Genomic DNA, 23,741 nt, shown 5'->3' with positions numbered 1-23,741 from the left:
GACCAAGAAAAGGAAATAACAAGAAGAATAAGATTGGGATGGAGCGCATTTCGCAAGCACTCGCAGATTATGACTAGCAGCTTACCAGTATTGCTCAAGAGGAAAGTATACAACAGTTGCATCTTACCTGTACTCACCTATGGGGCTGAAAAGTGGAGGCTAACCAAGAGAGTTCTACTTAAGTTGAGGACAACCCAGAGGGCTATGGAACGAAAAATGGTAGGGGTAACATTAAGAGATAGGAAGCGTGCAGAGTGGGTCAGAGAAATAACTCAAGTTACCGACATTCTAGTGGAAATTAAGAAGAAGAAATGGGCATGGGCAGGACATGTAGTGCGAAGAGAGGATAACCGATGGTCGCTTAGGGTAACAAACTGGATTCCAAGAGAAGGAAAGCGTAGCAGGGGGCGGCAGAAAGTTAGGTGGGTGGATGAGGTTAAGAAGTTCGCGGGGGTCGAGTGGATGCAGCTAGCACAGAACCGGATTAAGTGGAGAAATATGGGAGAGGCCTTCGCCCTGCAGTGGGTATAGTCAGGCTGCTGCTGCTGATGATGATGATGCTTTTTTTGTCGTAAATAAACGGAATGGGGGTTTCTAAAGGTGCTCTCCAACTTTTCAAATCACATTTATTGTCTCAAGCTAATATTTAGTGAATTAGAGAAATTCACTAATTCATTATTTGCAAAACAAAATTGCCTGCGGTGCGCAAGACGGCTGGCAACTCTATGCAACTGGTTTCCCTGGTCTACCTCAAATGTTTTATTTTTTAATCCTTGGCTAAAGTTAGCTTGGTCACCCTGTATGTATACCTACTGATAATGTGGTCTCCTGCTGTGGCCACTGCTCTAAAGAGAAAAAACTCAAAGAACTAGATCATCACCTTCTCTACAATAACTAAGCCATCATTTCTTGTGCGTTCAAACTGTGGTGCAAATATTGCAGAAAAAAAAAAAATCTAGTATCAGATAAAAGACCGTAAGAAAAAGTTTCAAACAGCCATAAAATTGGTACAAAACTGCAGAGACAATCCAGTTGGTACAAAACAGAATGGTAAAAACACAACTGCTCCAGATTGCTGCGCTGGAATCATTGTAATTGCCAGCTTAATAATAATATTAAGTAAGTTACAGCAGTACATTAACAGCTAAGCTGTATCAACAGGCAAAGCAAAATCAGATGTGCCAAGAAATCTGCTATGTGCCCCCTCCACACTGTTAAAGCTTAAATACTTCCTTGCATAATGTTTTCGAAAGCACCTAATTCTATCTGTGAACAAAGACTGCGGCATCAACAAAACCAAAAGGGCTCACAAAACATTAAATTTTAACTAGCATATTATACATATCTGCTAATGAAGAAATAAACAGTCTATTGTAACAAGGGATACCACAAACATTAAAGACCTGGGCTAGAACCTTTGCTCAACTCCAATAAGAAAATCTTTGTTTGCAATCATACCCTAAATAAGTGCTGTTCCACTGGTATTATTACTAGTACCAGACACTTAGCATGCAGATGATGAAAAATTTAACAAAGCTGGATGAAAGTTACCATGGTACAGAATATCAAATCTGGCCCCATATTCTGATATGACATCTTCAGGGCTTAGCTCCAGCATATGATGGGTGGCTTAAAGGGATGCTGAGGCTATTTTTGGATATGCTAGTTTGCCTGACAGCAAAAATTCATTTTTTGGCTGTTGGCTGCAAAAACTGAATTTAAAAGTTTTGCCACCACTTGATCCATAACCCATGACATTCAAACTGAAAAGGACTTGGTGGAGCATAACTTCTGAGATCTGCACCAGAAATTTGATGTTGACATGAATGTTTCAATTTAACATTAGCTGGTGACAGTGACACCAGTGTACTTTGTTATGGCTTTTTATAGTTTATAAAAGCTGTGTTTTTGGTAAGAGTGGTATCTTTGGCATTAGAACAACATAGTTTATTGACAAAGGTCACTTTATTTGTTCTCAGTGTCCCTTACAGAGGGAATGAGGGGAACAGAAGCAAACTTCCTTATTTTTCAACTCGGAGTGATGCAAATTAGTACACTGGATTGAAATAACATCAAATAGTCAGAAATAAAGTTTCACTGTGATATCTTCAGTAGTTGTTGTTTTATCATCGTTAATACATTGTTTGCATGTTGCTTGCTCGTGGAAAGGCTAGCACGACTACAACATTGGCTGCGGGTCATCTTGCAAATGCTTTTAATATTTAATAAGAAGTGTGGTCAAATCAAGGCATTCTTCTTTTCTTTTTGAATTTCCCTGCTCTTTCTTTAAAGGAAGTTGTATGCGTCTTCCGCTAATGTTTAGAATGTATCACGGCCTAATTACTCATTGATAAAAAAATGTCAACCTAGATGGTAAATCTGAGACTGTCTTGAAACAAAGCATATGTAACAAATGGAATTTAAATTTGTGCATCCACTGCTGTGCTATGCTTTCCACGAGCAAGGTGGTATGCTCAAAACAAGAAAACAAGCCTTAAAGTCATAAGCTAATATACATTGTCTATGCATTACATATTGTCTGTATATTTATTTGGAGTACTGAGAACTTTTATGGGGGTAAAATATTTCAGTACAAGAGAGAATGAGTGTTGTAGATGCTGAAAAGCTAACTTTTCTAAGATCAGCTTATTTTGCGATTTTTGCGATCCGATCCCCACATCCCCCCATTAAGGCGCAGACAACAAAATGGAAAGACTAAGTGGGTGTGGCCCCTGTCAGCAATTAGGCAGTACACTGAACAAGCACATTGGTGAGTGCAGCATGTGCTTTGTATTATGAAATACAGCACACAATCAAAATATGGCATCCCAGAGCCAAAAGCAAGCACCATTCACTCATTTGTGCTTCAAATGCATGAGATACTGAGGATCATAGAATGTGGACTGCAATTATAAGGCAAGGGCACAAAAATATATGGTAAAACGGTAACTGCACTAAAAAGCTTTCTTCACAAACGTTCATAATGAAAAATATATTTCACAGTTCAGCAAGGTTATTAAATGCCACAAAAAGTACTCTCAAGAGCTTGTACACAATACAATGGCAAGAGCAGATAGGCATAATAAAACAAGATGCTGCTGTCCTGTAGAGAGTACAGATCATAAAAAGATGTGACACTGTGACACATAGTTTTCCATTGTTGATTTGAATATACATGTACATAGTACAGTAGAAAAAATGTTTAAGTTGTGCAGGCTGCCAACAGACCACAGCAGAGGTTTGATGACAAAAGTGAAAGTATAAACATGTGCGATGACTAAAACAATTATTACATAAAATGACAAACCTTTACACCCATCATCATGGTTCCAGCAAAATGCTACCTGTTCTATGTACACGATAACACCTAAACATGCCAAAAGTGCAACATGCAGGAACACTCGTCTGCCAGTAAGCCTCAGGGACTGCCAGCTGGAACTTCCCTGCAATTCAGTTGTTTTCTTTCTTAGCAGCCAGAAGGTCCTATGCAGCTGGGTCCATCTGCTGCAATGGAGAAGCACACAGTAGTGGAACTGACAACAGGCTTCTTACAGCAGATTTTGTAGCAGAAGAAAATGCAATCTACAGTGACAATTTAGGGTTCAGAGCACACTTTTATCCCTTGCAGCACAGAAAAGGGGGTTGTAGCAAAATTTTGGCTTGTGAAGGCAGCAAATCCAGATTTTCACTTTATTCACACACACACACAAAGAAAACCAGAGTCTAGTTTCAAACTTCATCATTATAGCGTACTTAGAGAAAACTTCTAAAGAGCAAATTGAAGAAACAATTTGCAAAACACTATTATTTTAATTAAGGGTGAAAAAAATACAAACAAACGAAGCCTCCAGATACTAGTATATTTTGTGATTATTAATTACGAGGTGGTGTGAAATGCTGCATCATTGGTGAAATGAAATATGACACAGCTTGAACAAGAGGCAGCTAAGGCTACAGTGTGAGTGGCACTATTCCTGACAATGATCGGAGACCAGCACTGGCAGCCAAATTCCCCTCAAATACTTCTTTCTCAGTGAAATATGTGGCACCTAGATACTACTTCTTCTCTATTAATGCAGAAAACTGTCAATCATCAGTTGTATGGTATATCTTGTCTCAGGAATGGCGCCATCAGAGTGTGCCTAATATTACTTAAGTATGGGAAACTTGATGGTGACCTCCAAATTTGGCTGGGCCACCCTCCTAAATTTGACTTCTTGGACCTCCAAAACTTTACCTTGTTAGGATCTGACTAAAATTGATGTCTAACCTAATTCGAGTATAGCCAATTAAGTGGTGACCTTTAAATTGAGATGGATCACACCCAGATTTGGGACCCTAGATCGCCAAAATTTGACTTTGTAAGAATGCAACCAAAATTATTATCTTACCTAATTCGACTATGACCATTTCAGTGATAACCTTCAAATTAGTGTGGGCCACCCCTGAACTTTGGCTTCCCTGACCTCTGAAATTCAACTTCTTCTGAATTTGACCAAAATCGGCATTTAGACTAACTTGAGTATGGCTAACTTGGTGTTGACTTTGAATTTAGGTGGGCCACCCCTAAAATGTGACTTCGTCCGAATCTGACCAAAATTGGTGTCTGACATAATTTGAGTACGGCCAACTCAATAGTGCCTTCCAAATTTGGGTGGGGTCCCACCACCAAAGTTTGGTCTTTTGACCCCCAAAATTTGACTTTGTGCGAATTTGACCAATAGAAATGGCAACAGAACAAAAGTGCTGAGCAATGAAGTGCAGAACTCATAACAGAACTAAGCACAGAACTTGCAACACTTTCGCTTTTCTGCATGTAAACAGACTTGTGCACCCCTGTAATTTTTAATTATGAAGTGGCATGAATTGCCTCACTGGCGAAATGAAATGAGACACCTCATGAAACAAACGAGAAGGGGCACCTGAGGCTACAGTGTGAGTGCGCTATTCCTCACACATTCCCTGACAATGCATGGAGATCAGCACTGGCTGCAGAATTCCCCTCAAATGATGCTTTCTGTTTTTTGGGGGTAGACAAAAAGGGAGAACTTGGCAGTGTGCCAGCCACCTTGACAGGAGTGACAGGAGTGCCAGCGATGACTTGCTCAGCTTGGCCAGCTGTGCAAGCCTGGCTTTCAGTGTGTTCGCTGACGTATCACGCTGCTATTGAGGTGGACGCCATCGACTGACACAAAACGATCGTGTGATAGCAGCAAACGCCTTTTGAAGCAAACAATGCTAAAAGACAGTGCCATGATCGTGGCTGACAGGTTACTTCTTTCGCTGATGACTTAATGGTTAGAAGGATGCCTGACTGCCACAACATCCTTTAACCTAAAAAAAAAAAAAAAAAGCTTTTTTTCGTGTAATGAACCCTCCCCCAAACTGATGTCACCTTTTCCTGGAAAAAAAAAAGCGTTTATGTAATGCACCCCTAACCTGACATCACGTGTTTTGGAAAAAAAAAAAAAAAAAATAATAATAATAATAATAAATAAATAAATAAAATAAAATAAAAAAAAATACCCCGCCGGGGTGGCGCAGTGGTTACGGCGCTCGACTACTGTTCCCAAGGACGCGGGATCGAATCCCGGCCTCGGCGGCCACTTTTCGATGGAGGCGAAAAGCAAGGCGCCCGTGTGCTGTGCGATGTCAGTGCACGTTAAAGAACCCCAGGTGGTCGAAATTTCCGGAGTCCTCCACTACGGCGTCTCTCATAGCCTGAGTTGCTTTGGGACGTTAAACCCCACAAACCACAAACCAAAATAAAAAAATAGAAAAAAAAAACGGGTTCATTATGTGAATAAATCACCTACAGAGCCATGCAATTGCATCCGGATGCAGCCTAACCTGTGTGAGACCCCTAGTGCCCGTCAGATGCCATAGCCTTGTATGTGGGCGTCGGCTGGGACTGCGCCAACAGAAATACTTATCTGTAATTCCGAATTAATGAGGGTCGAATTAAACAGCATTTAGCTGCAAGTCTCGGAGGTCGCGCAGAATAGACAGCAAGGAGGAGCTGTCGCCATGGCGCCATTTAAGCTTTACCCACTCTTCCATGGTTTTACCTTGTTTTGCCACATTACCAAAATAAAACTCATGTCGCATAGTTTCGGTTTAACTTCACGCCATTCTGTGGCTGCAGTCAGGTGATTTAGGGAGTAGACAGGCGCAAAAAGCTAAGACTAACTGCTTATAACCTCGTCCTATCTTTAATCAGTGTAAGTACATCAATAACATTCTGGTAATTGAGGCTCTACAATATTTTTTGTTTGATAAGAGTGAGGAAATTGGTTTTAGAAATTACATCTTTGACTATGTTTAGTGATCGTTGAGCATTGATGGAGACTCCTGGAAATTCAGATATTTTGAACTATTCGTTAATTTGAACAGTAGGCAGGCTTGCTCCGGTTAATTCGGACGTGGGATCACAAGTACTACCCACACAGCTACTGATCACCAAAAAAAAAAAAAAGACTTCCCTGAATCTCAGTCGCATGGAAAAGTAGTGCCCGTGCATGAAGTTCATGACATAGCAGGTATAACAACAGTCAGAAGTGCCCCATTACCAAAACATAACACACGTCGCATAGTTTCTGTTCAACTTCATGCCATTCTGTGGCTGCAATCGGGCGCACAAGTTGGCCAGTCGCAGCATTTTGGACGCTGGTTGACATGTCACTGTTCTTCTACTATTTATTTTGGGATGGCATAATGCCGTTCTGGCGCCTTTGCATATATCCCTTGCTGCTTCCGGTACACTGGAAACACTGAAACTGAACGCAGGACACGAGCACTATCACTGCACTGCATGCTTCACTGCAATGTGTCACCACACTGACTCTGAAGTGAAGCATCTTAAAAAATGTGATGGAGCTGTTTATGATGAGGCACCACTACTGCCACTGCGTCGCATTGTGAAAAGGGTAGCGGAGGACTTGATTTTGGAGTAATTCTATCAACATTTCTGACAATGTGCACAGTAAAGCACTTGAAAGAACTTGAAAATGTCGCTACTCTCACTTGGGGTTTCATCTCAAATGCAAACAAACATCATACATATGTTCATCAGATAGAATTATTGAGATGCAAGTTTTCGGCAGATTTTTCCAGTAGATTCGATAATTGGAAATTTTCGCTAATTTGGACATTTTTTCTGGTCCCTTGAAATCAGAAATAAAGAGGGTTTGCTGTATTTCCAAAGGTCACAAGGTTTGGAAGTTTGGAATATTACACTTTGTCATGGATCTCAAGGCTACTGTTAGATAGTCTTGTCACCAAACCAGGGCCCAAGGTTCTGGTGCAGTAAGAAAATTTACAAGGTAAGGAGATTTGCAAAAGGAGAAATGACTCTTGCATGCTTGTCAGCTACATTACCACACACCATGTGAAATCTTGGTTAAATTTCCTTCATCTTTGGGGGGGAAAAAAATTGAGTTTTCAATTCAGTCGGCCTTCTTTTGCTACGTCAATCATTTATTGAGAAAAAGGAAGACACAAAAATGTTTATTGTTAGGCCACGGTGCCAGCCACCCATCATGAAGCCCAACATGGGGATGGAAAAGAAACCTGCAAGTAAGTCCTGCCCATGGCAGCTGTACACTGCCACGATAAACAAATATGAGGAAACTCAGGGTAGCTATTTCAGGAAAAAAAACAAGCAGAAAAGGAAGAGACAGAATAGTAATGAGAAAGAAGATAAGAAAGTGGAAAATGGAGAGGAATAGATGAAAAGGCAACTGTCCATATTCCCGCAAGTAAGGCAAGCGAAGGTGTGCTGCCTACAGTAATCGAGAGCCAGAGTGTGGTGTTGCCCCTGCCGAAGGGCTTTAAAGGGACAGTTTATTGACTTTGTATCCAGCGTCTGTATCTGTATGCCTGCATGTATCTAGCGTTTACAAACACTGACGTCGTGGACACAATATAATGTTAGTACAGAAACTGTATGCAGCTCTATGAATGCGACGACTGCCACGCCGCCTATGTTGTGTGCAGAACATTTAAACTAAGATGAGAAGATTTTGTTAAAGCTATAATTGAGAGTACTAAGATAGCTTTTTAAATAGAATGAAATGGTTGGTTGGGTTGGTTTGTAGGGTTCAACGGCCCAAAGCAACTCAAGCTATGAGAGAAGCCACAGTAGAGGGCTCCGGAAATTTTGACCACCTGGTGTTTTTTTAATGTGCACTGACATCGCACAGAACACAGGCACCTTGCTTTTCGCCTCCATCGAAAAGTGGCTGCTGAGGCCGGCATTCGATCCCGCATCCTTGGGCACACTAGTCGAGCGCCTTAACCACTGCGCCACCCAGGTGGGTCAAGAATGAAATGAATAAACAAACTAAATAAAGCTGACGACATCTACCACAGATACGAACAATCGTTTTTGCCTGTGCAGCCAATATAACAGCATCTTTGATTGTGTGATTATATGTTCTGAACACTGCAAAAATAAATCAAGCAAGATTAAAGAATAAAAGTAGCTGCAATTTATTGAAACAGAAAAAGCTAGGATGCCTTAAGTTGATACGAACACAAATAACTGTCTGTATGACGTTGCGGCATAATCATAAAATGCAGTACATTGACTTCACATGCTCTAAGCAGATACCGTGCCAGTAGCAACGAAAGCGCACAGTATGATGGCATCATTCGCAAAAATCAGACTTTCTTGTCCAATTTAAAATATTAATTCCTGATTAAAATGCGAGTTCTTCCCTCAATACTACCGCCAAGTGTTGAGATCTACCAGAATATGCCAATATTTTTATACTCGTCTCTGTCAGTAGACTGTCCCTTTAAGGCTGCAAGCACTCAGCATGAGCGCATATACAGTTAAACTTGGGTTTGCCAAGTCCATAGGTGCTCCCTATGGTGTTGCAACTAACCAGCATCTGCATGTTACAGATACTTCTGTGAGGTGGAGTTTCAATTAAGAGGGGGGACTTTGAAATTGTGGGGCTCATGTTCTCTGTGACTTGGCACATTATGTACCGTTCACTTGGATGTTGTCTGCCAGCTTGATAGCAGTAACAGTTCCCGAAACTCAACTGTGCCGTGTCCTCTCACAATGCAAGGTACTAACCACTATACAATCATGGCCCAGTTAACAGTTCCTGAAACTCATCTGTGCACATTAAGCAACCTTAGGTGGTCGAAATTTCCAGAGCCTTCCCATATGGCGTCTCCCATTGCCCGAGTCGCTTTGGGACGTTAAACCCCATAAACCAAACCAAGCCGTGTCCTCTCATAATGTGAGGTACCAACCACTATACGATCATGGCCCAGTAATAGTTCCCGAAACACATCTGTGCACGTTAAAAAACCCCAGCTGGTCAAAATTTCTGGAGCCTTCCACTATGACGTCTCTCATAGCCTGAGTCGCTTTGGGATGTTAAACCCTGTAAACCAAACCAAAATGTGTCCTACCATCACGAATACCCAAATAGGCAGCAGTGAAGTGTGTAGGAGGTGTACAGCTTCAAGGAGACAAGCAGCAAAAGAAAATTGCAGTCCTTTTCAAAATGAGGAGCATTTACTTAGGCAGAAGAAAGGCAGGGAAGACATGAGGGTTCAGAACATTGCAAGGAGAAAATATCAAGCTTTTTAAAGCAAAGAGTGCATGCTTGCAGGCAAAAAGTACTGTCTCCAACTTTTATATCATGACACCATCAACAATTTGCACTGCGCACAATATTTCTAGTTCTGATGTTAGCTTTTGCCTTTAGCTGCTATGCATGAGTACAAAGGACAAAAGGCAATACAGTACTTGCTGTGAACATTTGTCAGTTCTGCTTTCTCATTTCTATGCCATCATCACCTTTTTGTTTCAGACCTTCTTTACAAAACCCACAGTGCAATTAATGCAGCAGAGGGCTTGCTTTCGCCATCTGATTTCAGCTCATTCCAAGCTCACAAAAGCAGTCCCTGCTTGATATTAGTGTACACGACAAATGGCAAGATCACTAAGGAATGTAAACAAAACTACTGACCCCTAAAACTACAATACTAGCAATTAGAAGGTTTTTTTTTTTTTTTGGAAGGGGGGGGGGGGGGTAGAATATGATTTTTTGGCCTTCCAGATACGTCTGTCTTAGCAGCCGCAAGCGAGTCTGAAAAACAAGTTGACAAGTGTATGTGTAGGTAAATCTATATTATTTATCTACCTTCATCATACATTGAGCACAAGCCTCAAACTGAGACATACCAAGAAATGATCCAGGCAAACAGTAAGGACAAAAAATATCCTGCAGATTACGCAGGCTGCTGACCAAAGGGGGCATGCTTCAGCTGACTCCTGTCCAGAATGTCAGGCAGGTGTTCGAGAAAGTCTCGTTGGATGTCTGTGCAGTCCCTGTTGGCATCCAATACCTGCACGGAAGAAAGTGCATGCTAAGTATGTAATGTGGAAAAGCCTCAGTTGATGAGAAATTATATGAAGTGCACATTATACAACACACAGTAAAGCCAGCTCTGAAGCATAATATCAAAAAATGATCAACACTCATTTCATCACTTTCCCGCATGGGTGTTCCCTTTTAACCCAGGATGTCGAAAGCGCTTCCATATTTACTTCTTTACCCTTATCTCATGATTGGTTGTAGGATTACGCATGCGATCTGTCGATTATAAAAGCCATGATGTCATTAAATCAGCTGATGATACCCCTTGTGCTGCTGCCTGCTTCAGTCCTGTCTCTTTTGCAGTTTTTTGACATTATGATGTCTTGTCAATTGATCTGCCACTATACCCTTTCAGCTCTGAACATCCTGTTGTGCCCTGAAAGGATAAGCAGGGTTAAAATGCCTAGCATGACACCTCAAAACAGTAGGGGCTGTGAAATGTGCTTTTAAGTTAAATGGTATCAAAGCAACGATGCCAGGCCTATACAGATTTATAGATACGAAATAAGTTGAACAGCTATTTTATGAACAAGACGGCCATTATTAATAAACAATGAATACTGCAAAAAAAAAAAAAAAAAGAGCACATCAAAATAGAATAAGCCTATGTTCTGTTCTACCAAGTAGAACACGAAAGATGAGAATCCGCAAAGATGGTATGGTATCTGGGGGTTTAACATGACCAAGGGACACCATAGCAGACAGCTTCAGGTTAGAGCAACGGGGACATTTAAAAGTGTAAGGCACACGAGTACTTTTGCATTCCACCTCCATTGAAACATGGCCACCATGGCTGTCATGAAACCCGGTTACTCAAACTTACTAGCAGAGTTCCCGCTAGTAAGGTGGAGTAACCGGGCATCCCCAGTGCATCTGAAGATCTCTGATATCACCCTCTCAAATACTTCAGGTTTGGTTTAGTTTATAGGAATTAACGTACCAAAGTGACTCAGGCCATGTGAGAGAGGCCGTAGTGGAGGCTCCGAAAATTTCGACCACCTGTGGTTCTTAACGTGCACTGACATCGCATAGCACACAGGCGCCTTGTTTTACGCTTCCATCGGAAAGCAGCCCACCGCAGCAGAGCTGAAATACTTCAGGCGTATGATGCCCTCCATTTCCATGCAATCCAGCTGCAATTTCAGCACTGCTCTCAGGGCCTGGAGAATGCACCACACTAGCTGGACAGTCAGCTGGGCGCTGTCGCACAGAGTCAAGTGGTAAGGATGGCAGCTCACACAGCTAGTTCCCGAGAACACGTCCAAAAACTGGCTTATAATGCCCTCCTCCTTGATAAAGTCAACTCGCTAAGCCCAGCTTTTCACTAGTTTCCAGACCTAGCACGGCTTGTTGGCTGTTCTCGAATACGAAGAGACCTATTGTCTCTAAGGCATGGTTCATCTTCAGCTGGAGGGTAAAAGAGGCCTATATGCTTGATCATGCCTCCAGTGAAGCGCTGGGCCGGACAGAAACATTCTTGCCGAGCTTCTTGTGAAGTGAGTAGGACAGCAAGTTAGCCTGGGACAAGTTGAGTTCCCTCATTGTTCCTACACTAATCATAACAAGCCGCTTGCGATGCAACACTGCCATACACACTCCAATCTCCAGGATGCCAACCCCCCCCCCCCCCCCCAAATGATTAAGCACTGGTGGTATCCTCCTAATGCAGTCTAGCTGTTGTCCCACGCTCTTGCCATCGTTATAGAGCAACTTTGGCAGTGCCTGGCTTTTGCAAGACAGCGAGCGGCAAAGTGATATTTTTTCCACACCAAAGGCACGATTTCCCAAGAGGAACTGAAGGCACAATCACTGTGCAGGGTATTACAACTTGTGCACTTGCAAGCTGGATCCTATGTTTTATAGCTGCACGGTGTCAACAACCTCCTCTTCATCATTCCACACCTTCCGTTGCATGGTAAACGCGAATGGCAGTCGCCAATGTCAAATCTTTTTCCCAGATCAGATTATTTCATAGCATTTTGCCACGGATTCCATTAACAATCTGCTCCTTCAAAATGCACTTTTCATTCATTCAGTGCATTTCTATACAGTTAATACCATCATAATTCCTCATGGGTTTAGATAATGTGATTGCAAAAATCTATAAAAATTAAGCTTTGCCTCAAAGGTAGACAAATAGCATGGCTTAAGGAGACCCTGGGATGATAATTGTGGTCATATTCTAATGCAAGAAATCTACAAATGTGGTCTTTGTAAGTATTCAAGTAAAAATTAAAAGCTGTGCGTGGAGCCTAAAATTTACTCAATTTCTTAAAAGGGTTCCTGACGACAGCTTGCAACTGAATAGGGTGACACTTCTCAGTGTGCCGTACTTCCCACTGATATCAACTGAGCTTTTTTGGTTTTTGGTGTGCCCGCTCCCCAAGAGGCGCTCCCAAGTGACACAGGCAGGGTGGGGTGCAATGGGGCAGTATCACGGCTTGTTTTCTTTGTTTTTGGTGTGCATCAGCATGCGCTGAGTTGAGGAAGGAGGGAGAAGAGGAGCATCATTTTCAATTGCTGGCATATTTGATGTGAGTGGAGCTAAGTTTAAAATTCTTGCGTTGTGGGGAGGACTGATGAAATACCTATCTGTATAGCAAAACAAAAAATTTCAAATTTGATGCTTTATTAATTATAATGAGGAGTGTTTTGCACTCACGTGGTGAAAAATATGTAAAGGAGCTTGCAAAAACTTCAAGAAACGCAATATTTCAATCGTTTAGACTGCACACTACAGAAGTGTGTTTAACTCGGCCATGCGTTCGCGGGCATAAAAAAAAAACAGCAGGGCATAGGCAAAAACCAGATGTATGCAATAAGGGATAAGGCGGGCAACGTCATAACGAATATGGACAAGATAGTCAAAGTAGCCAAGGAGTTCTATACAGATCTCTACAGTAGCCAAAGTAGTCAGGACCGTAATGAGATTGGCGGTAGGGAAAAATAGTCAGACGTTCCATCAGTGACGAAGGACGAGGTCAAGAATGCACTAGAAACTATGAAAGGGGGGAAATCAGCTGGAGAGGATCAGATAACTACAGATTTGCTGAAGGACGGGGGGGATATCATGCTAGAAAAACTGGCCACCCTGTATACGCAGTGCCTGGTGTCATCGACGGTACCGGAACCATGGAAGAATGCAAACATTATCCTCATTCATAAGAAAGGGGACTCTAAGGACCTTAAAAATTACAGACCAATCAGCTTACTGTCTGTTAAGTATAAGGTATTTACTAAGGTAATTGATAATAGAATCAGGACAACCTTAGACTGCAATCAAACAAAGGATCAAGCAGGGTTTCAGAAACGGTACTCTACTATCGATCATATCCATACCATCAATCAGGTGATAAAAATGCTCGGAATATAACCAGCCCTTATACATAGCATTCATTGATTACGAAAAAGCATTTGACTCAGTTGAAACCTCGGCGGTGATGCAGGCATTGCGAAATCAGGGGGTAGACGAGCCGTACGTGAAAGTGCTGGAAGACATATATAGTGGCTGCACCGCAACCATAGTTCCGCATAAAGAAAGTAACAAAATTCCGATAAAGAAAGGTGTTAGGCAAGGAGACACAATGTCCCCAGTACTATTCACAGCTTGCTTAGAGGAAGTATTCAGAGACTTGGAATGGGAGCAGTTAGGGATAAGGGTAGATGGAGAATACCTCAGTAATCTGCGATTTGCTGATGACATTGTCTTGCTAAGCAACTCGGGGTGCAAATAATGATTGATGACCTAGACAGGAAAAGTAGAAAGGTAGGCTTGAAAATCAATATGCAGAAGACTAAGGTAATGTTCAACAGCCTCAGGAAGGAACAGCAGTTTACATTAGGTAGCGAAGTACTGGAGGTAGTAGGCGAATATGTCTACTTAGGACAGGTAGTAACCGTAGATCCGGACCATGAAAAGGAAATAACAAGAAGAATAAGATTGGGATGGAGCGCATTTGGCAAGCACTCGCAGATTATGACTAGCAGCTTACCGGTATCGCTCAAGAGGAAAGTATACAACAGTTGCATCTTGCTTGTACTCACCTATGGGGCTGAAACGTGGAGGCTAACCAAGAGAGTTCTACTTAAGTTGAGGACAACCCAGAGGGCTATGGAACGAAAAATGGTAGGGGTAACATTAAGAGATAGGAAGCGTGCACAGTGGGTATGAGAAATAACTCAAGTTACCAACATTCTAGTGGAAATTAAGAAGAAATGGACATGGGCAGGACATGTAGTGCGAAGAGAGGATAACCGATGGTCGCTGAGGGTAATAAACTGGATTCCAATGGAAGGAAAGCGTAGCAGGGAGCGGCAGAAAGTTAGGTGGGCGGATGAGATTAAGAAGTTCGCAGGGGTCAAGTGGATGCAACTAGCACAGAACCGGGTTAAGTGGAGAAATATGAGAGAGGCCTTCACCCTGCAGTGGGTATAGTCAGGCTGATGATGATGATGATGACCCACAGCTGACAGACATGTGGCCAGCACGTGATCAAACTATCGCCTTACCCTGATGCCTGCCCCTGCCATCGCTCTGACTAACCCATGGGCATGTGCTGCACTCCACGAATACATCGGCTCCGTCATGCAAAATGTCAATGAAGAAGAACAAAGTACTTTCATTTGTGATGAAAATAAAATATCTGAGGTCAGCTAAGAGCGGGCGCAAAAAGTGGAGGTAGCCGCAGACTTAGTTTTTATAGATAACGTTTCGCCAATCTTGAACAGGAGGTAGAATATTGAGGTGCCGACTGAAGACATCCACTCCAATGGGGCCGTGAAAGATAATTGGAAGCGTGTTAGCCTTGCTACTGTTTCAGCTGGCGCTTCCAAATTTTAAGTTTGAGAGCTTTGTCACTGTTCACGACAACTTCTTTGTGGCATCACGACTCCCACATACTGACCAACATAGAATCGTCAATCAGCTGATTCCTGCAGGGAATGCAAGTAATGACAATGGCAGAGAACCAGAAAAATAACAGCGAGCTCTAAACAGTGCAGAAGCTGCTGGCATGGTCAAGGTTGAGCTATTTTTTAAATAAATCTGTTTGTATGCAGGGGCAATATTGCTACCCAAGTGTTCAAATTTTTCTCTTCAACTCGAAACAAAAGGAAAGATTTATACTAAGCTTCTGATTTAAAAAAAAGCGCACATTTTTGTACCTTTGAATTTTTTATACTAGACTACCTTTTGCTTGATTTTATTTTGTAGGAGTTTGTGTGTGTTCTTTTAAAATGAATATCGGAATAAATTCAGTCTAAAGTCCTACCGCATATTATGCAGTTGCGTGGAGTGAAATAGCAGTTATAGTGCGGTTTTAAAATCTGCTCGTTAATGGTGCGGAACAGCAAGGGGCCTTCCCTGCACAGCACTGGCCTTTCCTGCGCGGCACATCACATTGCGCCACGTGTTTAGGGCGCGACACAAGCGCATGCTTTGCGTGTGTCGCTCGCTCCTCCCGTCTTTGCGTGTTGTTCCTGTCTTACACAAGATTACACAAAGCTACGTTTTTCCCTCTGTTATTCTTTCTCCCTTTCATGCATCTGGGTCGCACCACATTTTCTCACCATGACTCCTTTAATGCTTTCCTCCACTCGCACTCTTTTTGTAAAGAAGTAAGCAGAAACACTAGTTGCTGTGTCTTTGTTCAAGTTCAGTTGCACGAACGCGATGGCAGCACCACATTTTTGCATGATGGCAAATTGTCAATATGCCACTGGAATAGACGCTCGGCTAGGCTCCCGTGCACCGAATCATTTGTTTATTAGAATAGGTAAATGTATGAACAATCCTCGCCGGCGGGGCAAGTTGATGCTTGCAGTGTGCCCATTCTCTAGGAGGTGGCCCGACCCTGCTTGGGGCCATCGACGCCACGAGCGCAGTGCTCGAACACATGCCAACGCGCATGCTACCTTTTTGTTTTGTGAAGGTCAATTCAGCCTCAGTAGTATTAAACCTAATATTTTGGGGTGCATGCTTGTCATTTACTTCTCATTCACCAAGTACTAAGTTCACCGAGTACTCGGCCACAGCATTAACCCCTAAAAAATAGTCAGAGCCTTGCTCATGCTCTCTTTGCCAAGAAGATATTTATCATTCCAGCCACAGGTTAGAGGAGCTGAAAAAATTTCAGCGCTACCAGATTCATGATCCAGGAGCGCCGCAAAGGACTTAAGCCCCTCATCAATCCTTTATCAATGCACAGCTTGTTTTTGCATACATAGCTAGAATGGTAATGCTATGCATGTGCTGTGCCTCAACATGTTCTGCAAATTTGTCAACTTAAACCTGAGAACTCAGCATTTCAAGACCTTAAACTCATCATCCTGACACAATTTCTTTCTGTATCGTTATTTCTTTCTCACCTTGAAAAGCAGGAATGCAGAATCCAGCCACATAATGTAGCTCAGTGGATAGAGCTAGCACAACTCAAAACTCTACTGCACAGCAAAAGTATTGCTCCAGTTTCATAAAGCTTGTTCCATTACTGATGCATACTACATCAGAAATAATTTCAAGCATAAATACATACCATGACCTTGGGAGGCAGTGGAAACTGCGAATGATCTAGAAGCCATTGTTCATGAAGGTCGTGGACACGGCAAAGCCAGTCCTGAAACAGAAAATGTGTCAGTTAACACAAGTGCTTGAAAGACTATTTGACTTGTACTATATAAAAACTGCATGCCAGAAACAAATGATGAAGTACAGAATTCACTTAATATTGCCTTCATCCTAACTGCTAAGCACTACTAAGGGAGTCTGTAGTATGTGAAGGATGGTCTCTGGTGCTGGGAAGAAGATCCTAAATGTGCTAAATCAACACTTAAAAAATCCTGCTGTAAAGCCAGTGATTCCACCAGAATATTCATATAACTGTTTTTGCAACAAGTTCTTCAGTGGCCACATGCTACACATCTGATCTACTATAAAACAATGTAATTTAACACACTAGCAAAGCCCTGCATTAATCTGTAAAATGCATAATGCACTTGGCATCTGCCCATTCGGCAGATGGTCACATAATAGCATTTACATGCATATCTGCTGCTGAAAACCACTGCTGGACAATGATGCCAGGACTAGGACCTTAGTTACTCAATAAAAATCAAGTCTTCCCTTACCATGCCACCGTGCACCGATCACCGATGATCGATATACTTTTAAGCATGATTTCAGTGCTACTGATACCACTGCGAACTTAGGGTGCCATTTGGTGGGTTTTCTATATATTACATTTTCGTTTTGTGCATAGTTTTCATTTTTCTTGCAAGACCTATGGCTATGACAATGTTCCATCATTGGCTTTCTATTTCAATTACGAAATTGTGCAACTTTAGCCTGAAACATCAGTAGCTGCACATCCGTAAGTTTTATTTATCACTTTGTTGATACCTGGAGCCATTCACACATCACACTGATGTCATGAATTGAATTTCTTTCATCTGTAGTGTCTCAACATCATATAGGCAAGATTTACTTCCACAACTCCACAGAGGAAACAAGATCTGGTCAAGTAGAAATCCAAGCATTGATCTAAGATTGACACTTGGTAGCAGCTCAGAGTGGGTCATGAAAGCACATTAACTCTTTCCTTACCATGCCACTATGTTTTGATCACTAGTGATCGAAAAACTTGAAGTTCAAATTTCACACTACCAGCACAGTTATGGATGTGCTGTGCCATTTAGTTAGACACTATATTTTTATTTTCTGCATGTTTTTTTTTTTTTTTTTTGCAAGGTGGCCAGTTTTCAAACATCCTTAAGTTGTGGTTGCAGCGTAAAATGCTCCCAACATGACATCTAACTTGGGAACAGCTATCGCTCACAATAAACCTGTTTCAGGCGATTCTCCTGCCACTGGAGCAGATTTGTTGTGGGATGCAACCAGTAGCAGCAACTGGGATGATGATGTTGCATCGTTGGATTTTGATTCCGATACTGAAATCCAAAAACAGCCCGTAATATTGGCAGCTGCGTGTACGGACATTTCGTCTTCTGCTTCTCATTTGTCCTTCCCTGGAGCTTGTTCACACCCTGCAAATATGTCACGATTGATATTTTTTTGTCTGTAGTGCCTCGACAACATATGGGGAGAAATCCTTTCACCATTGCAAAGAAGTTTCAGTCAAGCAGACATCTGGACATCGACCTTAGACTGACACTCTGAAGCTGCGGACTTCTTCAAACTATTTTTCACAGTGGTAGTTCTAAACGGCATGCATGCATTTACAGTCATCGAATCGAAGCTTGAACACCTGATGTTTCGGAAATTCTTGATTTTTCGAACCTTTACACAACACTGCAACATGCTCCTTAGAAGTAATGTATCTCAACACTGAAATTTCAGATGCATCGTGACTGATTGCTCAATTTTTCGGACTTCATTCGTCACGCTGCCAATTGATCATGCTTCACTGCAGGGACTGTGAAGACTATGCGCTGAAACATCCACATAACGGGGCAGTTCAACGAACCCGAATGACAGGTTTGCTTGGGGTGTGACGTGCCATTGGCAGTACAGCCATGAAACGCTGGTTGCCACCTGTCATCTATGTAAACATTAGTTGGTGATACAGTCAAGTATCAGAATGGGTACAAAAGCCTTTCCTCTACTATAGCTGAAATCTTAAATTATGTAAAGTGACTCTTTTTCTTTTCTACAAAATTTGATTTTTCAGACTGTCTAATTTTTTCTCGTACTGTATGGAACTGTTTTGCCTCAAGGCATGAAGAGAAAGCAAATAATTTTTTTTTAATATTTCAATAAACTCTTGTTCCTTGAAATAATATAGAAATGTTTGCATATTTTATACAATTTCCTCACATTTTAGTTTTAAATTTCGAGTTCGTCACAAATGTTGGGCGGCTATAATTTGTTCCTGATTTTTCTTTTGCCATTTTCAAGAGTATTCTTAGTTGAAACTGAGAATAGTTTAAAGTACTGCTATGAAACTTTACTTAAAAAAATTGTGCTTTTTGCTTTTTTTGCAAAGTAAAATTTATATCAAATCAAAGGCTGAAATTAACCTCCTTCAGGTATTATGAGGGAAAAATTTCTACGTCAAAGGCATTTGAGTCAGTTCCAAGATTTTTTGGTAAGTTTCAATATGGTGGCTAGAAAGGTTAGGTGACGCGAGCGGGCCGCGAGCGCCGCTCCTACATTTCATGCCTCTCGTAGGTGGCGCTGCTCTCAGCACTTCGATGCGTGCTCGGCTCGCGCTGGGGCACGGCCGGTCTCGAGGGAGAGCGCGCGCTCCCCCCTCGAGACGGGCCGTGGCTGGGGTAAACTTTGGTGCGATTGCAGCGCAGTCATACCAACAAAATGTTAAAATTATTGTTACCACTTGAAATATTTTAACCAGGTAAGCAAAATAGGCAAGTCAGGAGTGACGTCGACTGCTAATATGCTCTTTGGCACCGTGAAAGCGGACGATGCGGCTGTGCCGGTTGTTTTGCTTGTCGCGCTACTAAATGCTGCTTAAATGACGAAGTTTTGGTCTGAAGATGCAGTACATCATTTTCCGATGGGCACAGTGGTCGAAGTTATAAAGCTAAATATTTTGGTTTGGAGTCGTGAGTTTTAAAAAAGCCAAAGCGACTCGGGCTGAGGGGCGTTGCTGTCGAAGATTACAGAGAATGCAGATGACAAGCGATTATTTAACGTGCGGTTACGTCGCACAGTACGCAGGCATCAGGCTAATTTCTATTCTTTGTTGTCTGCGAATTTCCGGTGCGTCTAAAGTGGGAAAGTGCAATTTTTAGCCAGATGATAGCCAGAACGTGCAACATGCGATGTGAAACGGTATTATAAGTACAGAAGGAACAAATTGCAGTTTTATTCACAAAAACCTCTCATGGATAAGCAAAGTTTTGTTTATTGCACTTAAGGGCAAGAATGCTGGAAAGAAAAGTGAAATATCACAATGTTGAGGTTGCTGTTGATGGCCTCAAATATACATGTAATACAGGTAGAATAAACACAATTTACAGACACAACTGCTCACAACCAAATAGCAAATTAAACAACCCACCTCAGTTTCAACAGTTTCATTCTCCCTTGCCTTTCCTTTGAAAATGAATTCTGCGTCTTCAGGTGTAGTCTGCTAAGAACATAGAACTTGATCACTTTGTCACAAATTTAATATGTCCGTGACAACCAACCAGCTGCAGTTTGGTCATTTGGAGAATGGATACCAAGTCAATAAGGCTGTCTCTTCGGATTTCACGCGCACTAAAACAGCGAGTAAAGGTGTTTTCATGGGATGTCACAGGGGCGTTTAGATTGGTTGATGGAAACATAAGACCGCCTATGTCAACTGCACTGGTAATTAACTAGAATAGCAGCTTGGGCATATGTTGGTTATGCATCTTGAGGTAACAGCGCGGAACGTGGACGGGAGCACAAGATTAGAAGACGACACAGCGAGCGCTGACTTTCAACTGGTAATTAAGACACGCTCAGTTCCGTTCTTGAGACTGAGGAGTTGTCTGCATCAGTCTTCACATTTGGTGCCAGCGATGCATTTCTTCGCCACATATCCAGCGATATAAAATATCAGCCTTGAATAACTGGCCTGAGTGATGACAGATGTGTGTTCGATGCCACAGTCTTTGAGAACTTCATTTGCCTCACTCAGGTCTCGCACATAAGAAGCTGGTCATGGATGATGCTGTCACTAATCTTTTTTTTTAGCAATTGACTGGCCTTTTGCCTGACATTAATGCTTCATTATTTTTTTTAGTTATTGATTGGCATTTTGCGTGACAACCGTGCTTTCATTATTATGTTTTAGCAATTGACTGGCCTTTTGCCTGACAACAATGCTTTCATTAATTTTTTTAGCAATTGACTGGCCTTTGCCTGACAACGATGCTTTCATTAATTTTTTTTTAACAATTGACTGGCCTTTTGCCTGACAACAATGCTTTCATTAATTTTTTTTAGCAATTCACTGGCCTTTTGCCTGACAACGATGCTCTCATTATTTTTTTTAACAATTGACTGGCCTTTTGCCTGACAACAATGCTTTCATTAATTTTTTTTAGCAATTCACTGGCCTTTTGCCTGACAACGATGCTCTCATTAATTTTTCTTAACAATTGACTGGCCTTTTGCCTGACAACAATGTTTTCATTATTTTTTTAGCAATTCACTGGCCTTTTGCCTGACAACGATGCTCTCATTAATTTTTTTTTAGCAATTGACTGGCCGTTTGCCTGACAACGATGCTCTCACTAATTTTTTTTTAGCAATTGACTGGCCTTTGCCTGAAAACGATGCTTTCATTAATTTTTTTTTTGGCAATTGACTGGCCGTTTGCCGGACAACGATGCTTTCATTAATTTTTTTTAGCAATTGACTGGCCTTCTGCCTGACAACGATGCTTTCATTAATTTTTTTGTTGAGCAATTGAAGGTAATTTTGCCTGACAACGATTCTTTCATTTTTTTTTTAGCGGGGGGTTTCTAAACGCAAGAGAAACAGAAAAGTATGCACATGTACTACATACTCCCACTAGCACCTCGGCAAGAAAAACTACATAGGCACCAAACAAAACAGGATAACCTGAGCTAGGGCAAAGCCGATTGAAAAATAGCACCACAGCTCAAGCAGCATCTACAGGCAAACAAGAACGAACGAACCGGCGTGCGCCGGAGAGAATGCATCGAAGAGCTGACAGCAGCGCCACAGCGGCGACCAGTGGCGGCGGCATGAACCGAAGGCGCGTTTTCTCCAAGCGGCGGAATGCGCGGTCGCGCCACCTCTCCCTTCTAGCCACCATAGTTTCAAGAAAGATTTAAAACATTTTGTATGTTCTAAAATTTTTAGTACTAATTTTCCTTCAAGCATCATTATCAAGCAAATCCAAATTTTTTATTCCTGTCAAACTTGTTTTGTGTTTACCAGATTTTTTTTTTATATATATATTCATACCGAGTATTTGTAGTTCTGCCCTTTGGCAATTTGTCTGCGAGACAGAATCATCAGGCAGGGCACTGCATCGGCTTCTTTCTCTGCAGTGCTCCTGAAGTGGGGAGCAACGGCACTGCTGCAGTGGGCGACTACACGGAGTGTTCAAGGAAACAAAAAAGTGCAACGTATAGAAAAATGTTACTAATAGTCTACACCTTTAAACTTCTGCACTGATCGACCCTTCTCTTTGTATGCTCCTTTACAAGGAGGATGGTGATGACATAACGAAGTGAAGCAGCTTTTTCATTTGACAAACTTTTTTAATGCGCTTTCTGCTTTCTCCAAGCATCTGGACAATGTGGAAAATTACTAGAAACACAAGTCATGCAATTATTTTGATAAAATAATAAGACCTCTCTGTTCTTTCTTCGTAACATCGTCTAGCGCACTGTCAACTTGACTCGGACTATTCTGCTAGATGAAACAGACATTTGTGGCGAGACCCAAGGTCTCGTTCCACAGGTAATGCATACATGAAGGTACTTGAAAATGCTTTCATTGTGCTATCTTGGCTTTGAGAACGTTGCACAAGCACATTTAAGATGTTTGCCTCGAGCTGCTAGCGAAAAATTGCACTCACTCGACTGAGTTTAGGTATTTGAAGTCATACTTTAGTATTTTTACTCAAGTGCTTCATATGCTTGGTTTTGTCCACTTATTTTGGATCCCTCATAACTGATACGTCACTTTAGGATGTTAGACTCCATCATAACCATACTTACTCTGCTCGATCAGAGTGGCTTTGATGAGGTATTTCGTGTGTTTGCCAGGTTCTGAGCTACTTGCATTGAGATAATTCAGATTATCTGGGAAATAGCAATGCATGACTTTTTCCAGATTCTAGTGACTTTTAATCTTTGTAGGACTTCCCAAGTCAGGCACTTGCGAGTGCTTTTAATTAGTGTCGAGGGTACGACAAATTCCCTTGGAAAAGCATCACATTATCACGAACGAACATGCCTGACCGCTTAATCAAAGCTCCTACTGTGTATCACCTCTAGAATACAAGGCCATATGCGATCAAGTAGAGGAAATGCTTCGCGACGACGTCATCCAGCCATCAAAGAGCTGCTGAGTGGCACAAGTCATTTTAGTGAAGAAGAACGATGGCAAACTTAGCTTCTGCACCACTTGAACAACATAACGAGGAAGGATGTCTACCACTCCCCCGCATCAACGACACAATAAACTGGCTCTGCAATGCTAAGTACTTCCCGTCGATAGACCTGAAAAGCGGGTACTGGCAAATTGAGGTCGACGAAAGAGACCGCGAGAAGACTGCGTTCATCCCATCGGATGACCTCCTCGAGTTCAAATTAATGCCATTCGTCCTCTGCTCCCAACAGCGACGTTTCAGC

At 41.9% G+C, this 23,741-nt stretch overlaps 1 protein-coding gene across 8 annotated transcripts in view; it reads right to left on the bottom strand.

Moving 5' to 3' along the window:
- Positions 1-1,946: 1,946 nt before the first annotated feature.
- Positions 1,947-23,741, bottom strand: part of dnk (deoxynucleoside kinase) — a 70,706-nt gene continuing 48,911 nt past the window's right edge. For 5 of the 8 annotated variants that reach the window (XM_084589888.1, XM_084589883.1, XM_084589890.1 and 2 more), the window contains 3 exons: positions 16,937-17,017; positions 10,272-10,371; positions 1,947-3,504 (listed from right to left, as the gene is read on the bottom strand). In XM_084589888.1, the coding sequence (XP_084446014.1) occupies positions 3,467-3,504; positions 10,272-10,371; positions 16,937-17,017 (219 nt within the window). In that variant the 3' untranslated portion in view covers positions 1,947-3,466. Of the gene's footprint in view, positions 3,505-10,207; positions 10,372-16,936; positions 17,018-23,741 lie in introns of all 8 variants that reach the window. The other 3 variants (XM_084589886.1, XM_084589884.1, XM_084589885.1) reach the window with 3 other exon arrangements.

This window comes from Amblyomma maculatum, chromosome 1, assembly GCF_055883805.1.
Source record: "Amblyomma maculatum isolate TAMU_Amacu chromosome 1, ASM5588380v1, whole genome shotgun sequence".
In the NCBI taxonomy this organism is placed as follows: Eukaryota; Metazoa; Arthropoda; class Arachnida; order Ixodida; family Ixodidae; genus Amblyomma; species Amblyomma maculatum.
This window is presented reverse-complemented; position numbering and strand designations above follow the sequence as displayed.